Here is a 15,305-nt window from a genome sequence, read left to right on the forward strand (position 1 = left end):
AGAGAGAGAGAGAGAGAGAGAGAGAGAGAGAGAGAGAGAGAGAGAGAGAGAGAGAGAAAGAGAGTGAGAGTCGGAGCTCTATAAGGTGATTTACTTACACACACAGCTATATCGTATTGCCGGGACAAAGAGCCGATATCAACACGACGACTAAAACAACTCTGATAACGTATTACAATCGTATATATCACACTCGGGCGGCCTCGCGGCACCCGCGAAACAAAAAAAGTGAATTCTCTCGCGTCCGATTTCTCTAGACGGAGAAAAGATCGTCCTCCCTTCGTGATATATCGATCTACGTGAGCTATTTTTCGACTTTGTCCTAAACTAGCTTGATAAGAGAGGAGAAACGTGCGATTAGAGAAAAAAAAGGAAAAAAAAATGTGAAATCCTCTCCGCAGAAAGGCGGACTAAGTGTCTAAAGGCTCGTATATATATGTACGTGTATGTGGGTGTAGGTGTGATTATAAGTACGTGTGTGTATGTGTATTTGAATTAACGTTCTATCGGATTTACTTTTCTAACGTGATAAGTGCCTAAGTGATATAAATAGACTAAAGTGTGTTGCCGTATAATCTCGTCGTACGCGCAACAGCCATCGCCTCGTGTTAAATTTTCACACGTTCGTAATTACTTTTTGTTCCCACGGAATGTCTCGCATCAATGGCCTAAATTTTACACGATCTTAGGTCTCGAGAAATATATAAACACGTATAATTCCAACATATTACATAATAATACATTATGCTTTTTTATTTTATGGATGTTTCTGTGTCATCGAGATAATGATGGCCGTCTCGCTACGATCACAAGAGTGTGATGTGGTCATATTAGTTGGAAACAAAAAGCTACTTTACACAAACTAAAGATAGACTGAGAAAAGAATCGTACACATGTGACGAGTGATAAGAAAAATCGTGTGCGGTGTTAATTGTTTGGTAAAAAAAAGAAACACGTACCAGAGGCACACTAACAAGCTGTATAATGCAGTCTTATCGTTTTATAATTTATATTTACAATTTATATTTATAATTTATATTTATAATTTATTATTTACAATTAAAAACGAGAATAATGGATTTACGATTTTGTTAGACAAAGTATTTTGCACAGGGATTATAAGTGTCTAAAGTATATTTTAGAGAAAAGGAGACAGAAAGATACAGGGAGCAAACTCGAAGGCGCAATGCACCGTGCGTGCAACTCACGAGAGGTCGTAGTGTGCCCTTGGATAACACGTATGAAAAGTGAAGTAGAAAAAAGATTGAACGGTGAAGAGTATTATTTCATAAAAGAGTGAAGCGTCGAACTGCAAAAGTTTCTCTTTCTCTTCGACACGAATGTTAACACTTGATACATGCGAAAGATGTCGGAATGGGGATCACGATGGGAAAAGAAACTTTTGCAGTACGGGCTCGATGCGAAACGAGACACGATTGTGGCTGTGTGTGTGTGTGTGTGTGTGTGAGTGTTAGAGAATTGAAACATAAACGTATAGCCAAACATAAGACGAAACAGTGTTGAGAAGATAATAAGAGTAAGAGTAAGTACTACCGCCTGGGCTGCAGGACTTTGCCCAGCATTATCGTTATCGATAAGATCGTTATCGTTCTGGAAAATAAAGAGAAAAGACACAAAGAGATGATTGAGAGTTGCAGTGGAACCTTCTGTTGCGGATATACTTAATAAAAGACAAAAGAAAAAGAAGAATCAATTCGATCAATGATAAATCAACTCTCGCTGTCACGCGATCGCTATTCTTTAGTCGTCACATCATGTCAATGCGTTCACAATCGCTCAAGGATTCTCGTGTTCATTCTGCCCCGGCGTATTTTCTAAACGGTCAAACTACGAATTAATTCGAATGTGTCTATCTCTATCGGGAACTATATCTATCCTACACTCGCGAAAGTTTCGGACCACGACACTAAATTTCGGGCGTCCGCTATGAGACTACGTGGTATCACCGGAAAAGATTCTCTCTATTCGAGACTCGACTCGACGCGTGTGAGATGTCCTACCACGAAGAAGCCAACGACAAACATTCATTTGAACTTCATTCTCAAGTCGAGACCCCGCCGTTTCGAGCATCCGAGCCGCTTCTTTCGCAGTTAAAAACAGACAAATTCGGGAGGACCCATTTTTTAGGGTCCTCTAGCGTATAAATCGACTTTCATGCCAAATTTAATTTCAGTAAGTTGATTGAAGCGACCAGAGGAGAAGCCAATCGGAGATCGAACGGGACGGTCGTGTTTTAAGATTCTCGAAGAAACTTAATGGCAACATGTGACTAAGATCTCTTATTATTTTTACAAAGAAGAATATTCGGATTTTGCTCAACGGAAGACTCACCTGTCCAGCAGACTCTATCTGACCAAACCTCGTCGTCTTCCAACTTTCGAGTATCAGAAGGCAGACGTATATCTTACCCACGGTGAGCTTGCCTTTGTTCAATTCTGCAATGATAAAAGTCGCGATTGAAAACATCGCTGTGTGAATCTCCTCGAGCGAGAGAAGAGCAAGAGAGAGCTCACCCTCGTTCCTAGGTATCAAAAGGTCCAACATCTTTTTCGCTTGTAAAGGCCAAATACTCCTGATCGTGTCCCGCAATTCTTCATTGGCTTGATTCATTTCGTCGGCTGAAACAAGTGGAAAACTGGAATTACTAATTACTCGCCCAACACTCTTAACTAATCGCTGAAATAACTCTAAGACTTTGATAGAAAAAATTGACGAAAGTAAAAGACATAAAATTAATCAATGAAAAATATTCGTGAAATAATGATGGTTCTCAGTGAGTCAAAAACGCGACAGATTTTCGCGACAGTACGTGTGCGCTCACCGCATCGCATTTTTATGCTGAGGTTTTCGCGTATCAGGGCGAACAGCGTGGTGCTGAAGTTGACCTTGCCGTCACCGTCCACCGGCATATTCATCCTGATGAGCTTCTTGTACGCCAGCCGGTTCGGGCACTTGCCACCAAACCCCAATGGCGGGTCCATGTTCTTCAGCATATCATATATCTCCGTGTAGTGGATCTTGCCGGTGGCGTTTGGATCGTATTCGGACCAGACCCTGACGAACTCGTCGAGATGGTGAGCGCCCAAGATCGACGAGTCGCGGGTGAGGTAATCGAAGTTGTCCATGATGACGGCGACGAAGAGATTCAGCATGAGGAACGAGCAGAAGAAGATGAAGGTCACGAAGTAGACGTAGGCGATATTGGAGCCGCAACTGTCCGGATCATTCGCCTTGTCGGCCTTGATGTCGCAGGACCGGCCCTTTATGCAGGACAGCATGATGTTTGGCCAGGCCTCACCCGTTGCGCACCTGAGATGGAATCGCACGGTGGATTGAGGACAGAGTGCCGACACACTCCGCCGTCTCGCCGTAAGTCGATCGGGACGAGAGAGCTGCGAGTGCTTTGGCGAGTGCATCGCTCGCGCCGTAAGCCGCACTTGTAGCGCTACATCGTTTCGCAGGTGACATGCAGACCTTTCAGCTTTCGCAAAGCGGGTTTGACACGCGGCGAGATCGTTCATCATGGGCGTTTTTACTGTGGAAGGTAGCCGTCGTCTTCTTCATCGTCGCACTCGGACGGAACAGACGGCCCGAGGGAACTGATCGCGACTGGATTCGCCGTCTCGCGAACGTTTGTTCTTCTTGAGCAGAGACGAGAGGGAGAGAAAGAGAGAGAAAAAGAGGACTTTGCTGCGCCCCGTGAACGATCGCGCACACTTGTGCTCGCAATTCAGCGATGCGCCGCAGTCGCATAAAGAGAAAATCAGCCCGCAGAACTCATGCACGAGACCCAACGCTCTACGCAACACCAAAAGCGACCTAGGTACTGCGAACTCAATGCGGCGAACTCAATTCTATACGAGGCTACTGGTGTAAACTGTTGTGTTTGCGCTATGTATATAATATTATATAATTATGCCGTGTATAATTTAGCCTGTGAGTGAGTTTGCCTTTGTGCTGGATCGAGAGTGCCAAGTCCCAAAGTTTCATAATAATAGGTGATTATATCGAAGCGAAAAGGCCTGCTGTGTGAGAATACGCCCGGAAATAATATGACTTAAGCGATTCGGAGACTCCGCGGTGTCATCGTAATTGCGACGTTCGTTGCGAGAGCGGCACAGCTCGAACCGAAAAAATCATTTCTCTTCAGAGAAGAAATAATCACAAGAAAAAATACCGAATTTATAACATTACTGAGAGAAAAATTATATTAAAATCAACAAATATTTCTTCGATGTGGTGCCATTAACATATTTACTTAAATCTACATTCTCTTTATTTAAATCAAATATTGTTTATTTAAATCAGGTAAACAATATTTGCTTTAAATAAAAAGAATGTAGATTTAAGTAAATATGTTAATAACACCCATCAAAGAAATATTTGTTGATTTTAATATAATTTTTCTCTCAGTGTGCCATCTTGAGGCTGCGTCCTTCTAAACAGCGCGCCAAAACTTTTAGAGTTCCGAACGAAACATTCGCAAAGAAATCAGACTTCCGGATCCCATTTCTCCACGTCTGCGTAAGAATCTACGTGAATGGGGTGCAAAATTTCACGCTGCTGCGAGAACGACATGCCACTCCCGACGCGAACGGCCCAATCGATCGATTACTCGTGGACGCGTGGACGCGTGAAGATCAGCCCGCTTTCGTCAGCGATGGTAACAAAATCGTGATAAAAGTAGCTGCTGCCGCGCGGGTGGCGGTGAGCGGTGAATACTCGTCCGATCGTTTTCGCGAGTCGCGCGAGTTGAGTCGGCGACCATGCCGGATGGCGGTGAACAGTTAGCTAGACTCGTGGCGTGTATTACTTACCGAAAAAGCAGCATCAGACCTTGAATGAAGCTTTGGAAATTGTTGTGCTTGGTAATAGAAGTCTCAGGATCCAGCGTGATGTTACCGAATACCTGAGACCCACAGAAAGAAGAGGGCCGCAGCCAAAAGGCGGGAGCGGCATTACAAAATTGCGTCACCAAGTGTCTCATCTTTTGTTTTTATATTTTGTGTATGTGTGTTTTTGTTTCTGTTTCCTTTTTTCTTTCTTTCTTTTCTCACTTTTTTTTTTAGTATCTTATATCAAGTTAAAAAGTAACGCTCGAACTCGAAATAATCGCAGTGTACTGCGCTTCCCCCCTCGGTGGGTGACTGGTATATATATATATCGTAGTTACTTCGAGTTTTCTCTGTATCGCATCGCGATCGCGCTTGTGTAATGATTTCATATTAATGATCATACAGTATCTTCGTGAACTTTCTAACTACAACCTCTCACACGTGAAACTTTCACTTCTCAACAAGTACGCGGTGCACTCGAGAGAGCTGAGGACTTGGCGAGATTAATTTCCAAATTGCAGCGACGGATTCTCTCCTCTGTCGATTAAAGAGATTTAATGAGGATTATCGCGCTTACGGCACTTGGATGTTTTACTGCTCGATAATTACATCTCTTTTCTTTTCTTTTTCTTTGTTACAATTAAACCTTTTCTTCACCGACGATTTCTCATTACGAACATTTCTCGCCGCGGAACTTTCTCGCGACGTGCAAAATCACGATTAACGTCACTGATATTCGTGATACGAAAGACAGCGAGTCAATTGACACTTCGACAACTCGTTCTCTCAAGTAGCACCTTGATTCCAAACTCTCTAACGCAGGCATCACTATATATAGATATGACTATATGTGGGAACGGTTCTCTATGGGGTTGTCTAATTGGGATGAGTCACAACAGATTAACACGTCGAGCAGCTTACTCTCGTTACAGCTCATGCCAACAAAGCAATAAGCTACCGCAGAGGTAATTCACGACGATCACGCTTTTACGTTGCGTTTAACTTCTCGTTCGACGACGCCTCCGCCCTACACGTCGCGCGGAACATCTTCAACGGTGCTTGGTTCGTTCGCTTTCGCCGTCGCAGAATCGGCGAATCGCAGAAGGGCGAGTGGTTTTGCATTATGAGCGTACTGCTTCAAATTTGGCGATCATTGATTAAATGAAATCGACTAACACACTGACTACTATGAGGAAATTAATTCACGCTCAAAGCGCGACTAATTGTACCCGATGAGCGAAATATCATAGTCAGCAGGGAGCTAAGAGAATGCAGCTGACGAATGTATGCGTCGGAAGATTTATTTCGGTCATTTGAATTTCAACTTTGGAAAAATCCATGAAAATCGCCGTGGCAGTCAGTAAGTAATTAGATCCGCCATGTCACACACAATAAACAATGAAGTCTAACGAAATGCTCTCCAGCGCACGCACAATGCGACGCGAAGAATAGACGAATGTCTGCCCGCATTCTCTCTGCGGCTTGCTTCCCTTCTGCGATTTCCACTGCGCGATGCATCGTGGAGGATCGCGACGACGGACCAGCCGTGCTCCGGAAGAGGTTTCTTTCGCGCACGAAGAGAACGCCGAGGAGGAGAAGAGGCTCTCCTCGAACGGAAGCGAGCAGAGAGATCAAGGAAGCTGCTCCCTTCGTACGCGAGGAGAACGATCGTCGGAGCAGCCGCTAGTTTTGGGCCGGAGGTAATCTCACACCGCCGTCGAACCAGCAGTACTCTAGCTGCTCGACTCACCGAAAAAGCAACATAAGACCGGCGAAGAAGGACTGAAAGTTGTTGTGATCATCGATCGCCGTTTCCGGATTGTTCATTATATTGCCAAAGACCTGACAACGGACAATTTCAGGGTCACTTAATGGCCAACGGGGGTCTGCCGTCACTTAAAATTCCCAATCTGCAAGGTCGCGCGAGGCAGAAGGTATCACGAGTTCGTCGACAACGCCGTTTCTCCCGACTCGAAACTGCGATCGTTACAAACGGCTCTCGTCGCTCTCGGCATAATAATCAAATCAGACCAGATGACGTGTGATCTCTTGTGAATTAAGCGTCGATCTTGAGGATCATCGTACGATCATCGTGTGAACTTTTGAATCAATCGGATAACATCGCGGTCTTTCTCCCGTGAAAGATCTCTCCTCGTGTGTAAAACTCGAAAGTTTGTGTATGTGATAAATCAATTTTTGCGTGTGTGACAGATTAAACACGATAGAATATAATAGTCAGCGCGTATTCCCTCCTTCTTTCGAGTGAAAACGGCTGTGTGCGAATTATTGACTTGCGATTTCGCTCGACGTTCTTCTACTGTTATTGACCAATTAGTCTCCTGAATAATTACGCTGCTTCAATCCCGCACCCTACCGTTTGTCATCCCCCGAAATGCGCGAATTAACGAACTTACATGAGTTCGGAAATATACATTGTGAGGAAAGATTCATACCTGCATACCGATGATCGCGTAAATGAAGAACAGCATCGCTATGAGGAGACAAACGTAAGGCAGAGCCTGGAAGAAACAAATATCTTTATCATTTACTCTCACCACAAGACGATTAAAGTGTTCCGCGGAGACTGATATAACGAACTATCATTAATTTACAATACTGAGAACGACTGAAAAAGAATCGCTTACTTTGAAGGATTGCACGAATGTCCAGAGTAAAATTCGTATCGTATATCCCTGCCTGAGTAGTTTGATCAGCCTGGCGGCGCGAAAGAGCCTGAGGAAGCCGACGTTGATGAAGTTCTCCTGCAGGGGACAGAGGAAATTACACTTAAATCCCAGAAAATGCCGATAACTCATTGCGACCAGGATGAAGCTTCGTGCGTGCAGCGTTTCGACGTTGCGAGCCACACGTCGACGAAGGACACCCGTCCTCCGGACGTGCCTTTTCGAACCTCGGCGATGCACGAACGAAGCTACGCCGAACAACGAATTTTCTCGCGCGATATGCGTATTACGTATGTACATACATGTTCTCTCTCGCTAAAATCACGGCTACGCATTCGTCACGCTGAGACCGAAGAGGATCTTACGCGAAGAAAAAAGCAAAATCACGCTACCGAAAGGAAAGATGTAATTGAGATAGAAATAATCGACAACTAATAATCAGTATATCCCATCGTGTATACGCTCTATGGGAATGAAAGAAAAGACTCGCTTGACGATGAACTAACTGTATCTCTGTGTTGTTAGTGGATCAAGCTGACGATTTTGTCAAAGACCGGTCCCGTCAGCGCGAATTATTCATTCAATTCGATCGATTTTCGCGCGCGCGTCAGATTACTCTTAAATCGCAATAGACCGGCCGACGACTCTTCAGCTCGCTTACACCAAGGACGGGATCGCGTTCGATTGCAGACAGTGCAATCGCGCCGTTCCGAGCGATAATTGGGTTACTCTCGTCGCTCGATCGCGGTGTGATATTACGTGACACGTGAACAACGTTAAACCCTTTTGCTGTGACGGCCGAATCTGATGGTCGCTATCGCTACCATGAAGTAGATGATCGGTATGCCGAGATCGAGATGGAATTAGACACACCGCATCCATATGCCATCGAGGTGTAGTCTGTAGTGTGACTACAGTGTGCGACTATCTGGACTGGTGGTGTCGGTGTTGTAAGATGTTCCGCACTGTTGTCGTGTCATGTACGAATAGTTTCATGTATCCAAAAAAGTGCATGCACAGGATAAGTAAACGGGATATAACGGTGAATTGATCTAGTCATGAATCGGGAAGACTCTCGAGAATGTAAAGTAACGCCACGCGTTATCCTCGTATCCGAACGCGGCTCTTCTTCGCTTTTGCGAACTGTTGCAAATAGAAGTCGCGTCGCGCGACCTCGGTCGGTCGGCAATTTTGCATGCAACTATCTCATAACTTGAAATATTTCACTCGGATACTTTGCATCTTGAACAATTCTGACTATAATCTGTAGAATATTAATTAGAATAATCTGTGGATAAGTCTCGTAATTTTTTCTCGACAGCCAGGCAAAGGCTCGTCTTTGATCTTTCTCTCTTTGTGCAAACAGTGAGCTCTCGGAGCTCTTGAATCGTAATATCTGCAATTCCGTTACTTGCAATATCGTCGTTATCGTGATAACTTGCTTTAACTTACGTCGTCAAACGTAAATATCGTATAATGTTATACCTTCTTTTCGCCTGACTGGCCACCACCGGTGAGCACGCCAAAAACCCGCTCCTATTACAGAAATATGCGACATTGCAAGATTATTCCGTTCCGCAGGATTGAAGCCCGCGCGGCTTCAAACATCTGATCGTTCAACTTTTGGCGATTACAATATACGAGCAGAAATACTAACGGCTGGCAATAAATGAACACTGGCGATGAGTATAACTTTTGTAAAAGCAGCCCACTTTCAAATATATAGGTCGGACTCAAAGTGTCCGCTTTACGATAACTCTAACTATTGTCTTACCTGTGCATATACATACTTCTGAGACGTATCTCTTTGTATATCAAGGTCGTTTTGCAAACACAAGCAACAAATATACAAATTTCGCCACAGACTTTTTTACTATATAGACATTATCCTGAGATATATTCGTACTTCATATATAATTATTCATATATAATATATATACATATATTTTTTTACTAGACTGTAACTGCTACGTTAGTGAGATTGGAGTAATCAATGTCATTGTGATTTGACGAGCGGAAGGGCGAGCATCCTGCGCGATGGACTCGCTCCTTTTGCCACTTCCAAATCAGAACGGACATCGATCGATCTAGTTACAAGACATCGATACAATTCTCTCTTTTTCAGGCTAAGAGGGAGAATGTTTTCTAAGGACAGGGTCGGGGTGTATCTAAGGGACGAGGGGTGCGCGTGTTCTCATGTATATGTATATATCCGTGGCTGACGGAGTTTCAACTATACTGGCGTAAATGTATACCTGTGCGAATGTGGCGATGTACAGTGTAATGTGTAGCGTATGAATGCAGCACGAAGCTAAAGAGATACACAAGGACTGTGGGGTAACTCCGATCGGCCGGTAATTTTACCTGCTATATAGCTTGTCACACGGTTACACGCCGAAATCTAAGTAAGCAGCAAAAGGGTTAAACGAAAGGTAATGCTCAAAGGTAATACACATCAAGCAACACTGCCGCGACAATTAAGGCCGCTATTCTGGTAGTAGATGCGTGTCCTGACGAAAAACACACGTCTGGACGAGGCTCGCCTCCGACTCGCGGGAGAATCACTTCCGATACGTCCAAGCGATTCGGGACACAGAGTCACGTGGCTAAATCACGGGAGATCAAAAAACTTAATTAAGAACCGAAATTGATCTTTTCAACGATGATTTAAAATGACTGCATGGTACCCTTCAGAGCGGGATTCTCTTCTTTTCAATATGATAGACTTCTTTTTGCTCCTTATATATATTGCTATTTTCTTTGAGGAATTTTGAAAAGTTTTGAAAAGAATACAAAATATACCTGATTTATACTTGCTATAAGTTAAAGATAATACAATAATTTAAGTAAATCAAAAGGAATTTGATATTTTACCACGAAACTTTTGTGAGCATACTCTTAAGGGGTTAAACAGTCTCAAAAAGTCTCAAGAGAAGCAATACGCGAAATTTATAATTATCATTCACGCGACCACAGTTTGCAAAATGAAACGCGAATGCGAGTCAACGTATCAGATCGGTTGCCTCGACGTTCGGCGCGACGGCCTCGTCACGATGATTCTTCGTCAGAAGGAGCAACTATCGTAATCACAGCCTAGTCTCGGGTTTCCTGAGGTCTCCGATTACAATGTGCATATATAGATATACCTGGAAGAGTTCTATTACGGGTTCAGTAGCTAGAGCGCAATTAAACACTTATACTCTCTTGCCGCGCTACTTTTCGGTGCTCTACGTACCCCGAACTCGATCACAAGGGCGTCTATGATGCTACCGATCACCGTGATGAAGTCGAACATGTTCCAGTAGTCCTTGAAGAAGTTCTGCTCGCGGGAACAGTCGAAAGAATCGATTAGCATGTGATCTCCCGTTGCTGGTATGTTATATATAGATATATATATGTACATATTTTTTTTTCTTTTCGACTCTACCACCCGGAAGCTCGCTAAACAGCCCCGATCGGCATTTCCCATCGCCACGAATGCGGATGAGAACTCTAATCGTCTGTCAACACGATTTCGTACACGAGCAACCGGAATCAAGGCCAAGACACCATGAAGAATAAGAATCGAAGATCGGGCAAAACTAAAAGAGATGGTCGCGCGCGAAATAGAATGTACAAGTGAAAAGACGAATTGTTATTACGTGAAACGCGCGAATGAAGCGGATAGTAATTTTCAGGGTATTGTGCTGTCTGTTCCAAATTTTTCGTATAGTGAAAAAATATCGAGATGACTAAATAACTTTAAATGATATTTCTCGAAAACCGCGCCGATATATCTCGGAAACGATTCTTCGAAATCTTTCTCCGTCGTGTGTAATTAACATCTCGTCGCGTCGCTTACCTGGTTGACGCTGTTTCAGTCGGGCTCACGCTGTAATTAGGCTCAGATAATGAAAGAGTTAAAAGAGGGATATGTCGAAGTGTGGAATGTACATTCCTAAATGTTATCAACGACAGTGTGACTGAGCAAGCAACTTGTTGTCTCGTGGATTTTTGAATAATCTTATTCCTCATGTTGTGTCTTGTCTTGTATTGCTCGAGTTTTCGCGAGCGAGCAGACAATCCGAAAGGATAGTTCGCGTGTCCCGGTGATCTGTTGAACGAACTTGGGTGTAGTTCCAGTGTGTGAGTTTTGCATAACTACCGCTAAAGAAGAAACTACAAGTTCGAGAGATAAGAAAGATACAGTACGATCTGCTTCTCTCTCTATGAATGTACGCTATTGAATGTGTATTTATATGTGTGTACGTGTGTGTGTGTGTGTGTGTGTGTGTGTGTGTGTGTGTGTGTGTGTGTGTGTGTGTGTGTGTGTGTGTGTGTGTGTGTGTGTGTGTGTGTGTGTGTGTGTGTGTGTGTGTGTGTGTGTGTGTGTGTGTGTGTTTGTGGTTTGTACGTCCTTATGTGTCGTATACATGTTAGTTTGTGAGCACTCCTATATGGACTTAATTATCGAGATTCTGTAATGTGTGGTTTGTTGAACGATGCTTCTGAATGTTATATCGTGATTTTATCGGCCAGATCTCTTTGCCGTGAAATAATCAGCATGGATTTTCAAAGGATATATTTGCAATTTAATTAATACCGACCGGGCATTCGCGGCATTTTACTTCATTAATCTTTGGCTTATCTTCGGATATGCAGACAATTATTACGGTCACTGAAAGCGATTGAGCCGTTTGTAACGAAAGTAACAAAGTGTGAAAGATTATATGTCTATATCTACACAAATTGTTCTTATTTACGACGTATTTAATATTTTAAAAATTCAATTGATTGATAACTTTCACATTATTTTAATTTTTTAAGGAACGAAATTTTGTCGTTTACAAACTATTGTCTATCGCAATATAAAAGTGTTTACTATGTGCTCGACTCGAAATACTTGCAGCAGATTCACTAGGACAAAGAGATCGGCGCGCGTGAGTTTTCTTTAAAGCGTTTACCCATGTCGTACGCTTTGGTGATCGATGATCGGCTGAAGTATAAGTGACGGGATCTCTTCTAAAGAAGTATCTACGGGAGCATGCCGGTAATATAGCAAGCAAACTAGAGAGAGAGAGAGAGAGAGAGAGAGGTAGAGACACGCGAATTTGCACTTAATTTTTTTTTTAATTTTTGCCAGAAAAAAGGAACTGTCACAAACAATATAATTAACATTCATAAACAATGATAAAGTGCAATCAAACTAATTATTTAATTTTCACAACTTATAAATTTGTCACTGACAAGTTTATTCTTTGATTTGGAGATGGTCCTTTTTCGAAAAAAATTTTTCTTTCTAAATTTTTTTAGTTGACAATATTGAATACTTTAATAATTATTGAGTATCTTATTTTACAAATTGAAAAATTTCAGATAAATATTTTGAAAGAACTCTCTTGAAATTAATAAAAAATCAAACTTTTACTGTCTATTCATTTTCTTAAATCGCAATGTTGTTTAAAAATCTTTTGTTTATCAATATCTTAATTACTTAGAAAGAAAAAATATAACGAAATAAGAACATTCAAGTTATTGTAGTTTGATTAATGACAAGGTCCTGTTTTCTGATAATTTTATCACATTTCAAACAATTGTACAGAATTCTTTAAGAATATCGCGCTAAAAGTTAATCGCGAATGCATCTTTCATTAGCGATTGGCGAGTAGATTCGCGGTGTCTCGTTGCACTCCTTCCTGCGGTTCCTCTCGCCAGTTTTCGGGATCCCCACTTTCTTCACGTGAATCCGTCCGACCGTAAAAAGTCACGATCAACGATGACCGAGATGAGTCGTGTCAGTCGGCGTAGATACGGTGATATTATAATTGGCAGAGTGTGAGTCGAGTGAGAGTGGAGTTTAGAGCGATTAAGAGGCTTGTTTATACCTTGCATCCGAAGGCGATGACTTTAAGGATGCACTCAATGAGGAAAAGGAGGGTGACGACGAAGTTCACGATGCTCAAGAAGTCCAAATATACTGGCGACGCGTTGTGATACTACAAAATACACCCAACACACAGACGTAACACAACCCAGACTCTATAGGACGCTTCAGAAAGATGTTAAGACTTGTATGGAAGTAACCTTTTTAGAGAAACAAATCTGATAACGTAAGACACCGTAGTGTCAAACAAATATATTTTATCTTCAAAGAGTCTCCACTTGTTCATCACATTGTCAACGCATTCTTGGAATCTCCTCCAGGTGGTCTTCAGAGCCTTGAGGTACATTTCTGTGGGTACTGTTGCAATAAGACTTACAATGTTCTATCGGGGACCTTGCACATTACGTAGTTTCATAGTATAAACACGTTCTTTTATCATCTGAAGAACGTGCTAGCCACGCCATAGCAAAAAAGTTACTTCCATATAAATATCAACATTTTTTTGAAGCACTCTGTATATTCCGTTGTGTGCGCCTTGCATATTACATTTATCTTCCCTCATTCGCTTACGATCATTAGTAAGCCTCTCTCTATTCGATCGCTTTTTCTTCGTCTACTTCGCGTCCAAGTAGAGCATCGTTATTTGCAACGGAGAAATTTATCCTCTTGCAAAATAAAATAATCATCGTTAAACAAAATTTACAGTACACAGAAAGACAAACTTCCCGATTGCTTCATCATCTGTTTATCTTTCGGATTATTTTATCAAATGGCAGCATTGTCTTCATGTTGTCTTCATATTAATCGTTGTATCAGACAGGTAACAAACAATAAAATGAATCCACATCGGTAAAATGAGTTCTCTCAACGCGATTCGTTACTTTTATCACTTCTATCGTATCGCGAAATATGTAAATTTCCAGCGTATTATACCAAAAGAGAATTCTTTCGACGTGAGTAATGTTACTGTTATATTGTTTACCGCAAAAACACAACATCACTTTCGACCAAACCAATCTCGTTAAGTAAGCGGACTAGGATCCCCCTATTTTTCTTTAAACATGATAGCGTGTCCTCTCCCAGATTACCAAGCAAATCTAACCAATCTCTCACAGGATGATTTCTCAAGAGACTCGTTGGCTACGTGTGTACGTAACTCTCTCGATCGGTGTGTTCGTAGAACGATGTTCAATTCGTGTGTGCTGAGTGTGTGCTCGTGTGAGGCAGAAACGGAAGTTTATGCTCTTTCTCATAAAACAACGACATGCGTGCGACGACGAGCGAGGAGTACGCGCGCGCTCGCGGTTCTCCTCGGCTTTCGTCTCTTTATGATCGCTGTGGATTATATCGTCATTGTCATCGTCGTCGTCATCATCGTCGTCATCACCATTATCACCATCATTATCGTTGTCATCATCATTATCATCATCACCACCACCATTGTCATCGCCACCCACCGTCATTCCCGGCCCACAACACGCAGTCATAGTAATCGTGATGTACGCATGCGAGGATCAAAAACATGTCACCGTGCAGTGATGCGTGCGGATGCATATCAAGGCGGGCAAGGCATGCAGAGGGATGTCAAGATAACGGAGCTTCCTGGGTTACTTTCTGTACACCTTTCTGGTACACACTCGAGACTTCCTCTTGGGTTTTATTCCCCGCCCGTTCTGGGTTCTCGGTTAGAAAGTATTCGGAAACCAAAAACCGACGAGCCGAAATGGAGCACATAGGAAGACAGAAAGAGAAAATGAGAGAAAGAGAGAGAAAGAAAGAATAGAGAAAGAGGAAGAGACAGATAGATAGAAAAGACAGAAATAGAGAGAGAGGGAAAGAGAAAGAGAAAAGGGTAAGAGAGTGAGGGTAAAAGAGAGAGAGAGAGAGAGAGAGAGAGAGAGA

General features: G+C 42.6%; 1 protein-coding gene across 2 annotated transcripts in view; it reads right to left on the reverse strand.

Moving 5' to 3' along the window:
* The window catches only part of LOC116842131 (voltage-dependent calcium channel type A subunit alpha-1), a 136,422-nt gene that overhangs the window by 11,148 nt on the left and 109,969 nt on the right, over window positions 1–15,305 (reverse strand). Inside the window, exons 21-29 of one of the 2 annotated variants that reach the window (XM_032810877.1) lie at window positions 10,776–10,859; window positions 9,026–9,076; window positions 7,502–7,618; window positions 7,310–7,375; window positions 4,839–4,930; window positions 2,843–3,330; window positions 2,535–2,639; window positions 2,353–2,456; window positions 1,555–1,611 (exon numbers count right to left, since the gene is read on the reverse strand). In XM_032810877.1, coding sequence (XP_032666768.1) covers window positions 1,555–1,611; window positions 2,353–2,456; window positions 2,535–2,639; window positions 2,843–3,330; window positions 4,839–4,930; window positions 7,310–7,375; window positions 7,502–7,618; window positions 9,026–9,076; window positions 10,776–10,859 — 1,164 coding nt within the window. The remainder of the gene's footprint in view (window positions 1–1,554; window positions 1,612–2,352; window positions 2,457–2,534; window positions 2,640–2,842; window positions 3,331–4,838; window positions 4,931–7,309; window positions 7,376–7,501; window positions 7,619–9,025; window positions 9,077–10,775; window positions 10,860–15,305) is intronic. The other variant, XM_032810878.1, reaches the window with a different exon arrangement.

The sequence above is a fragment of the Odontomachus brunneus genome, unplaced genomic scaffold (genome assembly GCF_010583005.1).
Source record: "Odontomachus brunneus isolate Ranch 3 - 2012 unplaced genomic scaffold, Obru_v1 Obru_scaffold_021, whole genome shotgun sequence".
NCBI classification, from domain to species: Eukaryota; Metazoa; Arthropoda; class Insecta; order Hymenoptera; family Formicidae; genus Odontomachus; species Odontomachus brunneus.